This window comes from Camarhynchus parvulus, chromosome 2 (assembly GCF_901933205.1).
Source record: "Camarhynchus parvulus chromosome 2, STF_HiC, whole genome shotgun sequence".
NCBI lineage: Eukaryota > Metazoa > Chordata > Aves > Passeriformes > Thraupidae > Camarhynchus > Camarhynchus parvulus.
The window spans coordinates 15091691-15107353 of record NC_044572.1 but is presented as its reverse complement, the minus strand read 5'-3'; the positions used below and the strand labels follow the sequence as shown (position 1 = coordinate 15107353).

The 15663-nt window shown below is 42.3% G+C and overlaps 1 protein-coding gene across 1 annotated transcript in view; it reads left to right on the top strand.

The window, feature by feature from the left end:
• Positions 1–3161: 3161 nt before the first annotated feature.
• ZEB1 (zinc finger E-box binding homeobox 1) overlaps positions 3162–15663 on the top strand; it is a 120176-nt gene continuing 107674 nt past the window's right edge. Inside the window, 1 exon segment of the mRNA XM_030971684.1 lies at positions 3162–3263. Coding sequence (XP_030827544.1) covers positions 3206–3263 — 58 coding nt within the window. The 5' untranslated portion in view covers positions 3162–3205.

Genomic DNA, 15663 nt, shown 5'->3' with positions numbered 1-15663 from the left:
TCAAAACACAACATACAGGAACATTTTTAAAATTGAATAAAAGTGTCTGTAAGAATCTTTACCTGGTTTTTGCACATCCATACAACGTTATCATAGTGTGACTATGGAAGTATTTTAATTCTTGTCTTCAGACAATGGAAAGAAATTTCAAAAAAGGTGAAGTACAGCAGCTGTGCAATCTCATGTTTTAACTACAATAACCTATTTAGGTTGCCTAAATTCCCATCCAAATTATATTACTAGAAATTGTTATGGATGACCACTGTCTTAGAATTCCTCCTTTAAAGAGATATCTTCTCAAGACTGCCACATTTAGGAAGATGTAGAAATATACCTCTTCACCAAGATTTTGCAAATGAGCATCTTAATTAATTCCTGCATCCTTGACTGACAAGTCAGACTGAAAGCTGTGCACCATAATGGAAAACCAGATTTTCCATTCTTGAAGCACAAACCAGTTTAATTTACATTTACAACATGCTCATGTCCTGCAGAACATGACAAAGGTAATCGGAATTTTAACTAGTTGCTTTGCATCCAGGATTAGAAGGATGTATTAGGTAAAAATCCTTTTACAGTGGTTGCACCCTTAATTTACCACAGTAAATAATGGGAACTTTGTATACAAAGATGTGAAGTGCTCAGTTGCTTGGATTAAATACAACGAAGTTTAAAAATCAAACACCCAAAACCCAACCTGTCTACATATCTGTTTACAAGTTGTGAATGAGACACTTTTCACAATGAATAGTGATTGGAGTCATCAATAACTTGATGCAAAACATTAAGCTCTGGGGTTTTTTTATTTTCTAGACCTCCCTGGTCTCAAAGATAACATATACCAAGGTTGCTGTGGTTTTCTCTTCTCATTTATCCAAACTATAGCAGCGTAGAGCTACCAATGTTCCTGCCACTTTCAGTTCTGCTCTTCAGGAACTAATGGGCAGCAGGAGTTGTCACCAGTTTCTCCCAGCTGCTTGGAAACCTCAGGAGATTCAAGTTCAAACAGACACTATGGCTCTTGGAAAATGAGCACAACAAACACCAGGAGACTGTTTCTCTTCTCATTCTGTTAGGAAACATAAATTGCTCAAAAGGAAGAGACAAGAATTCTTATCCAGAGGTGAAAAATGACAAGACTCAATGAAAATAAGCTCTTCAAAGTTGCTTAAAGAGGGCCTGGACCTTTGTGTGGGCATGCAGGAGAATATTCTTACAAACCTGCAAATATGTTTACAGATATTATTTATTATTTGCAATTACTTTCTAAGAACATGACTAAATTTAAGGAAGTAAAAACTTTGCATGAAAAATTGTACATCATATTTTGGTTCATCCTCAAATTCATCCATGGAATGATAAAAAGCATCTAACAATTCCAAAACACCTTAAGCACTTATTTGCAAGCAGTTTCACAGCCACAGGTTATCTTCTGCACAGAAACTTTACGAGAAAGGATGTTGAACTAAAAACAAAACTCTGCCTTAAAATTTGTAATTTGCTCACTTGAAATTTGAGCTGACAAGTTTCACTTTTATCTTATAGTTGGTTTTGTGTTGCAGTTCTTAGCTATCCTCATATTTGGGGTTCAGTACACCCAGCTGATGCCAAATCTAATGCTTTTGAACAACTCCTGTTAGTCCATCAAGCACTTGGTACCGTTTGATTTACTTCTTTCATCACTCTTAGGTAGATCCTTATTAAAATGCTGAGGTCAGCAGCCAACCATCACTAAGTTTAGGTGTACGTAAAAACAATACACCTAAACTTAAGGATTTTTTGAGAACTATCAAATGATTGGCACCTGCAACCACTGCTTTCATGCAAGTATTCAAAGCCAAGGCTTGGGGGTTTTTGAGGGTACAATTGATTAGGAAAATATCCCTTTGGATCTTTACCTAAATCTGCACCCGTTTCAGCCCAATACTTCTTTACTAAGCACTTCTGATGGTCCAGACTTTTGTGGGAGCTTCAGATGCAAGGTATGTTCATAAACTGGCAGTGTTCAATAGTTCATTTCCTATAGACGTGTTATGCTGCTTCCATGAAATGAGGTGACTTGCTACAGAACATGAATATATAGCATGTGGAATAGGACAATGTAGAACAGCTGAAGGCCTCAAGTTCTGTAGTGTATCAATTTCTTATTGAAAGTATCCCATTAATAGAAATGCTTTCACTGAAATTTAATTTAATTACATTTAATTTCTTTAGATAAAAGAGTTCCCCAGAAGCACAGGACTATAAATTCTACAGAATCATGCCAAGATAAAGAAGAAAAAAAGAGAAATAAGGAAGCCTAGAAGCAAACGTAGTAAATTATTTTATTGCCTGAAGTGAAAAGCAAGAGTAAATAAATAGCACAAGTGTTTGATGGTTTTAATTTTTATATACATTAAATAAGTTTATTAAGCACAACAGAGCTTGCTTATTAACTATCCGTGAAAAATTGCTCTCTTGTTTTTATTCGTTAAGGCACAGAATTTTATACCTCTCCTCCTCTCTGTAGAACCGGGAAGTACGACCACGGAAAGCCCGAGCGCGGCAGACTTGGCGCACGGTGAGAACGGCGTCCCTGCGCTGCAGCTGTTGGTTCCCGCTCAGCCCTGCAGAGCAGCCGCCGGTCCCGGTGAGCCCGGGCGCGCCCGCAGCGCAGCGCGCCCCGCCAGGTGCGAGCCCCGCGGGCCGGGAGCGCGGCCCCGCGCCGGGACAGCCGCGCGGGCCGGGGGAGCCGGGCCGGGAGCGCGGCCCCGCCGCACCTGGGGGCGGCTGCCGGGGCCGCACCTGGCAGCGGGGCGGGCGCGGGGCCGGACCCTCAGCGCGGCGCTGGGGGCCGCCCCGCGGGGATCCTCCTGCACCGCCCCCGGGGCCGGCGACCACCGACACCCCCAGCCCGGCCCCGCCCCTCCCCGCGGAGGTCCCCGCGCTGCCGCCGGCGCGGGGGTCGTGGGGCCCGAGCCCCCGGCGGCGCGCGGCGCTCCCGGTACCTGCGGGCGCAACTTTTCCCTCGCCGCCGTTCAAACGCGCTGCCGTAAAGCGCCCGTCTCCCGTGGCAACAAGGTTCCGGGCGAGCACTAGGTGTAGGAAGGTGATGTAAAAGTAAAACCACCCAGTGTCGTAAACCAGGTCCGGGGGAGGGGAGGGAGTGAGGGGGGCGGGCGGGGGGAGGAGGTGACTGGAGCATTTAGACACCAGCGAGCGGATCATGGCGGATGGCCCCAGGTGTAAGCGCAGGAAGCAGCCGAACCCGCGCCGCAACAACGGTCAGTCACCCGCGGGGCAGCGCCGCGGCCGCGCTGGGGCGGCGGCGGGGCCGGGGCGGGGGCCGGGCACAGCCGTCCCGAGCGCGCAGGGGGGAGGTCGGGCGGGCGCCAAAGTAATTCCCCGCCGCGGCTCGCCGGGAGCGCGGCTCCCTCCGCACCGTTATATCCGCTACCTGCAGCCTCCCTCGCCGCCGCCTCCCTCCTCCGCCTAGCGGTGCCTCCGCACTCCGCCGCTGTCCGGGACCGTTACACGCTGCTTCCCCCTCAAGCCCCGCGACCGCCCCGCCGCCGGCAGCGGGCTCGGGGGCCCCGGCCGCGCCGCCGCCCTCCGGCCCGGGCGGGGACGCGGAGCCCCGCGGGGAGCGGCGGGAGAGCGGCCGCCGCCCGCCCGGCCGCGGCAGCCCCAACTCCGAAACTTGTTACCTGCGCGCTACCCCGGGCGGAGCGGGGCCTCCCCCGGCCCCGCGGGGCGGGATCGCCCCGCCGCCCGCCCGGGAGCGCCTCTGCCGCCCGCCGGAGTTTCCTCCCCGCTCGCCCGGCAGCGGGCCGGCTCCTCGCCCCCGGCCGGCGCTCGCCTTTCTCGGGGCAGCGGTGGGGGACGCCGGCCGGCCCCGAGGGGACACACCCGGGAGCACACGCGGGGAGGCACCGCCGCCGCATTCGCGCGGGGGCAGCGCGGCCGCCCCGGGCCGGCGCCCCCGCTCCGCGCCCGCCCGCCCGCTCCGCGCCTCCCCGCCCCGCCGAGAGTTGGTGCCCGGCGGCGCCCCGCGGCCGCCCCGCCGGGCCGGTGGGGAAGGGAGGGCTGCGCCCGGGCGGCGGGGGCGGGCGGCGAAGTTTCTTCCCTTCCCTCTGGCTTCGGAGGTACCTGTTTGTATAATAATGGGTGGTAACGGTTTGGCCGGGGGCCCCCGCTCCGCTCTCCGTGCGTGTGTGACCAGCTGCTGCAGTCTATATAAGGAATTACATTTACATTTCAGGCATAAGGGCTGCTGTGGGGTGGTGTTTTTTTCCCCTTTGGTACGTGTGTTACTTTAAGATGCAATGGGAAGCTACACGGCAGGGGGAATAAAGGCTCGTAACACCCACTCTCCACTTATTTTCTGGAAAATGGAGAAGTAGTTCGGTCCTCGTAGCACGACTCTTCGGAATAGGATGTAGAGTAGGCGATTTTGTAACCCTCCTTGGCAATTTTAGGTTTTATGTGGCATTTCCTGTGCAGGGTCACAGATAGGAAGGCTTTGCCTGCGATCTGAGATGTTTTCATATGCAGTGAACGGTCTCCGAAATAGATCGGAGTCACGATCGGTGCTTCGCCTCTCTAATCCTCCCTGTTCGGGGCATAACGTGGTGATAAATGACGGCCTTTCCAGGGGCTAACGGGTTGGTTTGATTGCGTTGAACTTAAAAGGGTTTTCTTATTTTTGCTCTGTGCGTTTTCTAGCAAGTGTTCTTGTCTGCACGCTCATGTTATTAATTCCTTGTCCTAGTGTAAATATTTATATTTAGCTCGTGATTTGGCTGTGTTAAAGGTAAGTTTGGAAAGTGCTTTTCTCTTTACCTTATTAAAAATGTGGATGATCAGAGAAAGGGGCTTTTCTTGTTGCTGACGACAACATGTGTGACATGTGAGTCTGAACCACCCAGCGTCTGTGCAGGAGCTGTAAACATGTTTACCTGAACAGGAAAGAAAATGGATTTTTCTCTTAAAGATCCAGTGATATGAATACCATACTCTTAAAGCATATCAACAGATGACTTGAGAGAGAAATTTTCTGAAAACCTGGCTTTTGAAATCGACGGGGAAAAAAGATCCTTGATTGCTGCAGCAAATGGCAACTTGTGCAGGTAGAAAAAAAAGATGGTGTTTAGTTTTCCCCTGCATGCATGTCAGCCCCCTCCTGTCTGCTGCTTTCATTCTCAAGGGAGGGATTTATTTACCACGCTTGCTGTCAGTGTTTTTCCTTTGTGCTTAATATTAGAAAACCAGATTTAAGGCTGTTTAGCACAAACCGTTTTGTCTGCAGCATGTATCACTTGCAGAAAACAAAAGGTGTATAAGGTCTGGTATCATTCCAGGTATCTTTCATCTTCATCACTTTCCTCATTCCTGCACCCACTTTATTATATAAAGCCTCTGAGTCTTTATCAACTAGTTCTGTAATGTAAAATGTAGTGTGTCTTGGTATAGGCTGGTTTTGATTCCTTTTATTGAGGAATTAAAACCAACTTAAGTCATTGTGCATTGGAGCATCAGGATCAGTTAGATAATAGAATCTGGATAATAGAGATCTCTCAGCAGTGGGTTTATGTTTGACTTGCAAATATTTACTGAAGAAAATGCATAGAAAAAATGTTAACCCTTTAACCTTTAAAATAAATAAGTATGAGGCTTTTTTTTCCCAAAGTCACAGAAGGCACTTGGTTCTTATAGGTATCTTCTGTTAATGAGGAATGGGCATAGGGGAGATGCATAAGCAACTGGCTTGTTTGTAGTATAAAAAATAAAAGCATTTTTATGTTGTTTCCTATCCATGTTCCCACAGAATATGAAATTGTTACAGAGAGATTGCACTAGACATCCAGTATGCTAGTTAATAATACTGGGCTACGGCATTGAGTATTGTAGCTTTTCTTCTTTTTATCTCTTGTTAAACTTAATACAGCTAATCTTACACTGTAAACTTTTGTTTTTTCTTTCTTTCCCCTGCTTTCTCTCTGTGTTTGGGAGCCATCCTGGTGCATTAACCCTAGTTGGAAAGACAGTCTTATCATCTTAACTCGAGCTGGTTCCTTTTCTACCTTGTTTATTGGTCCCTACAGGAGGTCAGCAAAGAGCCCATTGGTGCTGCCATTAAGGCCTCCACTTACAAGGAAATCTGGCACTTCTTACCTGAGGAAAACTACCCTGTGTCATTGTCCTTAGTTCTGGCCAATACACAAACAATTTCTGCTGCTGCAGGAGAGTTAACAAAGTGTTGAGATAATGTGATACAGCAGAAACACAGCGCTGGTTGGGAGTCTATCTACTACATCCTATCTACTTCTTTCCCTTCTCCCTCTTTTTTGGTAGAAAAATGAAGAGGAGGAAAGAGAGACATGGTTTGGGTATTTTTTGCCAGTCATCTGCATAGCCACACTCTTGTGAGACTCCTGAGTAGACTTCAAATAGATTCAATATCAGCAAAGGTTTTCTTATTCTGAGTTGGTTTGCAGGCAGGATTAGTTGCTTTCTTAGCTTCTCTCATGTATGTTATGGGATTGTCTTAGTTTTTATTAAACAGTAAAACTAAAAGTGACATTACTGGATCTTCAGCAATGCTGTAAGATAAGTAAAACAGTATATTTAAAACTTTCCTTCCTAGAGTGAGAAAAGTTATCAACATAAAGTATAGATCTTCTGAAAATAATACAAGTATGCCTTCAGGTTTTCAGATACATATTTGATGGTGAAAGAGGAATGTATGAATCTGGGTAAATTCTGCATGCTGGCAGGTACATGTGAGGAGAAGATATAAGCCAGCCTTGGTCACAGCGAGTTCATTACTAAAAGGTTATGTCGATTGACTTGTTAGAGTGCTATTTCAGTTGCTTTACAGTTGGTTCTTTTTATTTCTATTAGGTGACACTTTCATATAAAGTTTTGTTACCAGGCTAAGAACTGTAAGAAGACTGTAAGTCCCTTTGAGTAAGGCAAAAGCATATTTCTTCTAGCTCCAAGGTGTTGGCTACTGGCAGGATGTCGGATGTTAGTGACACTTGGGATACAACATTCCTGGTTGTGCCTGTCTTCTCTTGCCCCTTTGCCTTTCTTTTTTGCTAGGTATCATGTTTTCACTCTAATGTTAATTTGAATTTGCAATTTGGGATTTGTGGTATGTAGCCTGAGTTAAAATTCCAGGCACTGTGAACAGGTCTACATAGACAAGTGAATTAACTGTTTGAGACCAAGGAAACCTTCTCTCTTATAAACAAGTGGTACTTCTGTTTTAGTGTTAGCTACTGAAATATAGTGTGAATTCTCTTAAAAAGGTCACTATTTCTTCATTTTTCTATCAGCAGTCAGTGCTTGTTATTTTAACAGTTGTGAAGCAGGTTGTCTTACAGTAATTAATTACCTGAGGCAGTTGGGTATTTATAAGGTAATTTGTTTCCTGAAACAGTTTGCTTTGCTTGTAGGGCTCCGTACATGTGCTGCTGAAATGGTTAATGAAAAGTAGCAAGAAGATGAAACTTTCCTTCTGACATGGGCTTCCCACTCATAGAAATCACTCAGTGTTTTTAGTTAGAAGTCTGAGGATTTGATGTCTTTGAATTCAGTCCACATTTTCTGCTGAATATTTTTAGTTACATCAGGTAGACTCAATGGGGAGGGGTTTCTGAGGACCTTGGGCTTTATGACCGGTCCTGTTACCTGGTGTTACTGATTTTGGTTGGGCTCTTGCTTTCTGTAAGCAGCTCTGTGGACAGAGCAGGAGGAAGAGGTTCTATAGCTGTTCCCTCCTTCCTTCCCCACTGAGACTCCAGTTGTGGTATTAGCCTGTAATTTTTTCTTATAGACGTTTTCCAGTGCTGGGGGGAGAAGTACTGAAGTACTCTGAAGTCAAAATATCACTGTAATGCCTTTCCTCATGTGGAAACATCTGTTTTAATAGAGTTTAAAATGCCAGTGAGGGATGGCAGACACTTTTAACATGTGTGGGACTCTGTATTACTATGGTAAAGAAATAAAATTAACTACTGTGAAACTTGGGTTGTAGGTTTTTTAATTGATTTTTGATCAACTGCTCTCTATTGCAGAGAAACTGCTGAAATTACATTATCTGGCCAAATGCCTCTTAACCATCCCTGCTTCTAAATTCAGTCATTATTATTTACCAAAAATATAAGCTTATTGCTGAAGTCATTAGCTGTTTGTAGTCACTTCAAAAACATTTAACTAATTGATATTGCAAGCTGATTGGAGTAGGTGTGCTTTATCAACTGTAAACAGTACATTCTGAGTCTCTGAAAATCATAAGGGTTCTACTCAGAATAGGTTTCAAATATCCAAAACTAGAGGTTGAAACCCAAAAATTACTTTGTTTTTATGTAGGCTTTCCTCCCATATTGCAAAATACAGTTCCAGATTAACTTTCAGCTGATTAACATCAATATTCCTGAGTTTTTGGTGGTTGTTACCTACGTTTTTCAAGAGGAGTCGCACCTAGGATCTTTTCTGTTTTGGGCAAGTAAGCAGAACCCTGTCTTTCATTTGTGGTCTCAGAAACATTGGTGCTTCATTTTGGCAGCTATAATAGGCCTGTTATTTTTGAGAACTAAATTCTCAAGTGACTTACCCAAGGTCACACAGGAAGTCCATAGCAAGACTGAGTCCCAATCCATTTTTAATCCTCAGGACTACTCTTGCATTTGGCTTGATCTAGAGCCTTAAAGGGAAAGAATAGTTTTGTCATTTGGTGGTTACTATTCCTTTCAGCTTGATTGTTTAAGTTCTTTCATATTTATTGGAATATTTTTGCTTCCACCAAACAAGTGGCAAGACACAAAATTCAATTTTGTCTTTAGCCATTTTTAGATGGTATTAAGATAATATTTTTGCTGGTGATGTTTCCTGTCTTCATAGTCTATGTAGTGATGTGCCAGAAAAGTAGAATGTTGTCTTCTGGTGTGTTTTGTACTTCCAAATCTTATGTTCAGTGATGCAAGGGTAGACAAAAATAAATCACATCAGGAAGGAATTAGTTAAAGACTACACTGTTAACATCAACACCCGTGCTGGGATGTGGAGGGTTTTAAGGGGACTGTGTTGGAGTTTAACATCTGGGCAGAAATTATTTCATCAGATGTTGGTTTTGTTGTGACAGTAATGACTAGAGAAGAGTCTCAGTGTATTACTGGTATTTCTAATATTTGAAAATGGTAAGTAAATAAAAAAGCACAAGTCCTTTTCAAAACAAAACTTTCCCAGGAATGCCTAAATAAGTGCCAGGCCTGAAAAGTTGACTAGACTGGGACAAATACATGCAAGTGTAGGTTTGACCAGCACAGCTGCTTGTCACAGGTGGAGCTGTGTGGGAAGCAGCTGTGGGTGCAGGTGGGTGCTGCTCCTGCCTGGGCAGCACGAGCCAAAGGTGGGTAATGCAGAGTGTTGTCATATCTTTGTTTGTGAAGATGTGTGGTTAGCTGGGCTCATGAGACACTGCAATACATCAGTTAGGACAGGGATTCTTTCCTGCTCAGGGAAATGCTGTTGGAAGTCTTTAGTAGTTAAAAAAAAAATATGGACAAATGCCCAAGCAAAGTTTGGAGAGCAGAGGGTTGTGTGCATGCGGGCTGCATGGGCGAGGCAAAGCGTGGATGAGGGAAGAAGAGCGGAGTAGGCAGGGGTGTAGTCTGCTTCTCACTGAAGTCTGATTCCTGATTTCTGATGTACCTTGCTGGCCTTCCACGGAGCAATGTATTTGGCTGCTGCATGAGAAGATCACAGTGGTAAATAACTTTGACCTCAGCTGGCAGGGTGATGCCTTGAAATACTGGAATTGTTGTTGAGTGTAGGGGGTTTCATGAGTGTATTGTTTTGTAATACTTTCTATTTCCATGTTATGTTGGCAAGTTTTTTTCAACCTTTTATAAGCCATTGCCTCTAATACTCTCAGTTGATTTTTCAGCTAATTATTATGAGCTCATGTATTTCTCAGTCTTGGTTTGCTTTTCTGGTTCTCCAGCTCCTTGCATCTTATTTTATTATTGTTGGAAAGAGTAACAAAAGTTTGATATTTTAAAAAACTGTTCACAGTTGCAACTCTCTAATCTTTGTGACCATTTCTTTCAAGGAAAGACCAGAGTTGCTTTCATTTTTCCTATTGAGCTACAGTTTGTTTATTTAATAATCTATTTATCTCTTTTTTGTGTAGATAAGTAGTGTTCCTGAGTGACAGTCAAGAAGAATGGGAATCCCAGTCAAGAGCTGTGAGACTTGATGGATAAAATACTGACTCCAGTTAAATGCAGTATAGCTTTATAAATCTATTTCAGTACTCCTGAGAAAGAATAGTACTTCCATCACACAGAATGTAAGCACCTTTCAGGCAGTAAAAATGTATGTACTGAGTCTTTCTGTATCTTGGCCTATACATCCAATTCCTTGTGTGAGTACCTGGCAGCTTGCATTCATGTGTTAGCAGAGTAGGTGATGGTATAGTAGAAAGAAGAAACTTGTTAAATTTTTATCTGGATGTGGAGCAGCGAGGCAGGATTCAGATGTTTCAGTTGGGTAATGCTGAACATATTAACCATGTTTCTTTAGACTTGTACATTTATCCCCAGAAAGGACAATAGAGAAGAAAGGAGCCTTTTTTACTTTGCCTCACTGTGATTGTCTCAGATGCCATTACTGTAATGTAATATATTTTATTTTAATATGCCTTTTCAGAGCAGCAGAAGTTAACTAAAAATATGCTTTCTCATTTTTGAAAGTCAGTACTGTTTGAAAGCAGCCTGTTTCAGTTCTCTCCTTTTCAGCTGTCATTCCCAGCTGTCACAATCTCCGTGATGTGAGGACTTTACCCCTGTTGTTTCAAAGCAGTTTGATTAACAGCTGCTGTCACCCAATGGTTAAAACCTGAAAATGGGCATCCTTTATTGGTTTCTTTACAAATATTTGCTTTCTGTTTGGTAGCATCTTTCTTGTTGCTCTCCCTTCAATGTGTTCCTTGATCCTATTTTTGGAGAACAGTGTAAAGGAAATGAGCATGTCTAATGATGAACGTATTCTTAATTGTAACTGGAAAAGAGAGCAAAAAAAATTGTTTGCTGTGATGACATTGCATACTGTTCAGTTAGGGTCTGTGAATATGAGTAGCAGTTGTTCTTCAGTGAAAGGACATGTAAAATTAGTTATTTAAACACCAAGAGCTCTCTATGATATGGGAGTGTATCGAAAGGAAAAGAAACAACTGTTCCTTAACTAACTGCATAGTATTCTGTACTTCTTCCAATGCAGATGTCCTCTCTTTCTGCAACTCCTCTGTTCTTTAGCTTCTCACAAGTCAGGAACACTGGAGGAGCTGGCAAGATCATTGGAGATAAATTAGTTATAAGCCTTGCCATTCACCATGATTCTGAGAGTGATTTTCATGGACAGCACTAGAAGGGGTTAAAAGTCTGATGTGGTAGAGAGTATTTTTACCTACGAACTACTGTGCCTGTCCTTGTTAGGATCAAATGCTAGTTGGGCCAGTGATGCTAGAGAACACCTTCAGTTATTGTGATATAAAGTGTTTTCATTATTTCAGCAAATATCCTTTTCCCAGTTCTCTTTGATAGGCAGCTGACAGACAGTGAGGGCAATTTTCTTTCTATTTTGTAGGCATCCATCCACAGATGTGTATATGGAAGAAAGCAAAATGATATTACAAAACATCACAAATGTGGCATGATTTGAAAAAAGCCTGGGGAAATCTATTTTATCTGAAAAAGGACAAACTAAAGAACAGAAAAATCAGGCCTTAACTGCAAGACTTAAGTTGATTTTTGTTGAACTGGTAGGTCCCTAAAGAAGTAGGTTGGGCTTTTTATTTGTTTGTTTTCCTAACACCTTCCTCCTCATGTAAGCTAACATAATTTTTATTAATGCCTAGAAGCGTCAGGGAGATGAGTTGTCCCTTTCCTAAGATGCACTTGTCTTTAAGCAGTTTTTCTTAATGCCTTGAGGTATTTTTGCCTTGTGTGCTTCCAGATATGTATCAGATTTTCCTCCTTCGCACCTTCTAGTCCATTTTGTAATTTCTCTTAAGTTCCTGTAAGCTATCCACTATAAGTCATGTTAAGTCTTAGGCTGGAAAAGGAGATACTGTTCAGAGTCTGTAACCTGTTTAATCTTCCATCCTGTTTTGTTTATGTCTTTCCAAAGCCTTTCCTTTTCTTCAGAGTGTTCCTGGCACAGCTACTTGGTTAAGTCAAGCAAAATAGAACCAGTCACACACTACTGGATTCATTCTTATGCTATTGTTCACAGGAAGGACCTAGGTACAGTTTGCCTGGTAAAGAGCATGAGGTGGTGAATAAGGGCTTTGAAGCAGATTTGGAGCTGTAATGACTGGCTTCCTTCCCTGGTGCTGTCCCTTCCCCTTCCTTGCTAAGCATTTTCATTTGAAATACTAAGGTGTGGTCATGGGCATATCTGTTCTCAACTTCCAGTAATTTTTTGCTCACTACTGAGCTGCACCATAATTACATATGCAAATGTAGTATTTTTTCCCCCTTCTTACCTTGCACATGTGGGAGAGGAAGATAAGGTTGCAGAGTACCGTTGGGGATGTGCTGCTGTTGAGGAGATGCTGCAGATGGCTGCAGAAGGAGACAAGTACTTGACCTGCAGGACAAGGCTCAGCAGGGGATTTCAGAACTTCTAAGTCTGAAAGGCAACAAGAAAACAGTATTCTCGCCAACTTTAAACTTTAGATAAGAGCAGATTGTAGGATGGCTTGGTGTAACAACCTATTTTGATACATTCTAGCTACTGGGTGCTGAAAGTAAATTTGCATTTGCAGTACAGATTTGTTTTGTAGACATATATATATCTATATCTATCTGTATCTATATATCTGTAGTTATATCCAATAATTTCATTTATTAGACTGGTCTGAATGCTCCCAGTATTAACACAAGGTAGACGTCATAAGTGTTGTAATGATAGTGAAACCACAGAGACTAATTCTATGGAACAAGCTATTCTGACAACTTCTGCCCTTCATGGTAAGGCTTACCTTGTACATTTTCCAGATTTGGAATTGACAGATGTACTGTATTCCTGGAACACTGAATATGATTTTGAGCAAATATTGGAAGATAGAATTGGTTCTATAGTGCAATCAAAATGCTGGGAGACTTTCTGCACAATAGTGAAATAATACCCTAGAAATGAGAAGCAGAATTTAACTGATAGCTGTGGCATAGGAAAAGGGAAATAGTTCCAGTGACACATCACACAGTATAACGTGCCATAGTTCTCTCTGTTTCACCACGTGATTAATCGCGCCTGCATAGTTCATATGGTGGTTACATGATGATGAGCCTGGCTTAAAAAGATGAGCCTGGCTTTTACCTCAGCATGTGAGTGAATAAAACTAGTGGCAGACTTTCTGTTTCTGTGAACTAAGCCAGTTCACACAAGGAGAATTTTAGCTTTCCAACTGTAAAGGATACAAATAGATTTAGTTGAATAAAAATCATGACACATAGCAGAGGTTTATGATCCTGACAGAAGTTCTTACAAGATGTTTGATGCAAACTGTTGTCTGTGGATCTGATGCTTGAAAAATGTTTTTGGAAGTACTGCTTGTGATGGTGCTAAGATGCTTTCCTTCAGAAGTGAAATAAAATAAGGTGGTTAAGAACTCCAGCAAATATAGGCATTTTCTTTGTTTTAGTATGAAGTTGCAAGCCTCCTCCATTTATTTATGTCACATGCCTGGAAAAAGTAATTAAAAAGCTCCTTGTTATGCACTACTGTATGCAAATCATTTAATTGTATTTGCTTTTTCATATGTATGGTGTTGCAATAATTTGGCATATAGAAAATATACACAACTCTTTAGAAAAGAGTGAGTTATTTTCTGAGCCAGAAATAAAACAGAAGTACTGAAATCTAAAGCTTGTCAAATGTCTTGTTCTAATAGTTTACAGTTGCCTATATTTAACTGTCTTCCTGACTTTTGACATTATTTTTAAGCATTTTGAGGGTCTTGTATAGCAAATTCTCAGAATAAAAATGTTTGACTTTTGAAAGATTCCAAGGTGCTCGCTTACTGAGTAAAATCTTCTGGGTTTGTGCCTTAAAGTATCTTAATAGGCATCCTAATGAAGCTTTTTATCCCTTAAATATTTCCCCAACCTGTCCACCTTTAAAGAATTTGTGTGTCTTCCTTCAGCCACAGTTTTAAGTAGGACTGTCAATCCAATGTGTGTCTTGTTCATTCTTGGGTCTACTGTTGGAACACTTTGTAGCTGAAGTGTGTGTGCGCATGTGCAGCTGCATGAGCTGTTTTCCTGCCTTTTCCTTTTGTCTGTCAAGCTTCTGGCTGATAGCAGATTAGCCATCTGAATGTGGGCAGCAAAGAGTAATGGGCTGTACAGAATGCCTGGGGCTTCTTGCATACAATAAAATGACTCCATTATAAAGCAAAAAAATGACAAGCCTGCCTGTAGAGGATGTCTGTACTGGAGATGGGGAGAGTAGCCTTTGGTTTATATCATGTTATTGGGTATAAAATAAACTTAATTTTTTTCAACTGTCAAAAGTATTCCTAGGTGCTTTACAAAGCAGTGCTGACAGTTCTTCTGGCAGGAAAATACTTATGAGCTAAATTGGTGATGTACTACTTGCTATTCCTGATTGCTGTATATGTGTGGGGGAAGGAAGGGAGTAACAGCATGATGGCTCAGTTTCATTTTCATCATGCAGGTGTGTGTGGTTTTTTCCTTTCTTTTAATTTTGTTTTTTATCTCTAATGTTTTGCTTAGTTACAGGATTACATAATCTGCCCTGCAGAAGTGTGTTAGGTTTATTAAGTCTTTTGGAAGATGTGCTAATACAGATTTGAAGGAAATTGGGCCAGGAGCGTGGCTGAGACACAGGGAGTCCAGATGCTGGAGGACGACATGAAATATAAAGCTGTAGAGAGTTGGCTCAAGCAGACAAATGAGGCTGTGTGCAGAAGCATAGTAGCAGGAAAACTAATGAGGAATCTTATCAAGTTTATTTTGACAGGAATACTTACCCATTGTAAGAATCCAGTGTTTAAAAAGTCCTTCCAATTGTCTACAGTTTACTGTGTCAGTAAGCAGTAGTGGCTGCTTGTGCACTTGTAATGTCCAGTTACAGCTTTCTAGAAGATTTTTTGTTTGTTTGTTTGTTTTTATGGAATTCAAGCTCTAAAAGGTGCTGTCCCCCATAAAAAAAAAACCAAACAGGTGCAGTACAATAATTTATGCTAAATGGAAGATCTTCCTGGTTTGCATCTGCTCAGGAAATTAAGACACCTTCTGATATATATGAGCTTCCAAACTAACTGGCAAGTCAGGATAAAAACAACTTGGTATATAGAATACAGACATATTGTTAAAACATGGAAAACTTGTATTAAAGTACTTAATTAAAAAAAACTCTTAACTCACATTTGGTGTAGTTTGTCTTGCTTGTTGTGGTCTGTTCAATATGTTGCTGTTCATATGTTCAATATGTTGCTGTGGTTACAACTGAAATGGGCTCTGGAAATCTATGCTTTAGCAGCAAAATGTATGAATTGCAACTTTTAATAAATAAAATGGGAATACTGTTTGAACAAGCTTTATTTTTCTCATTCTGTTAGCTGCTGTCAGGTCTCCTTGTGACTGTTGT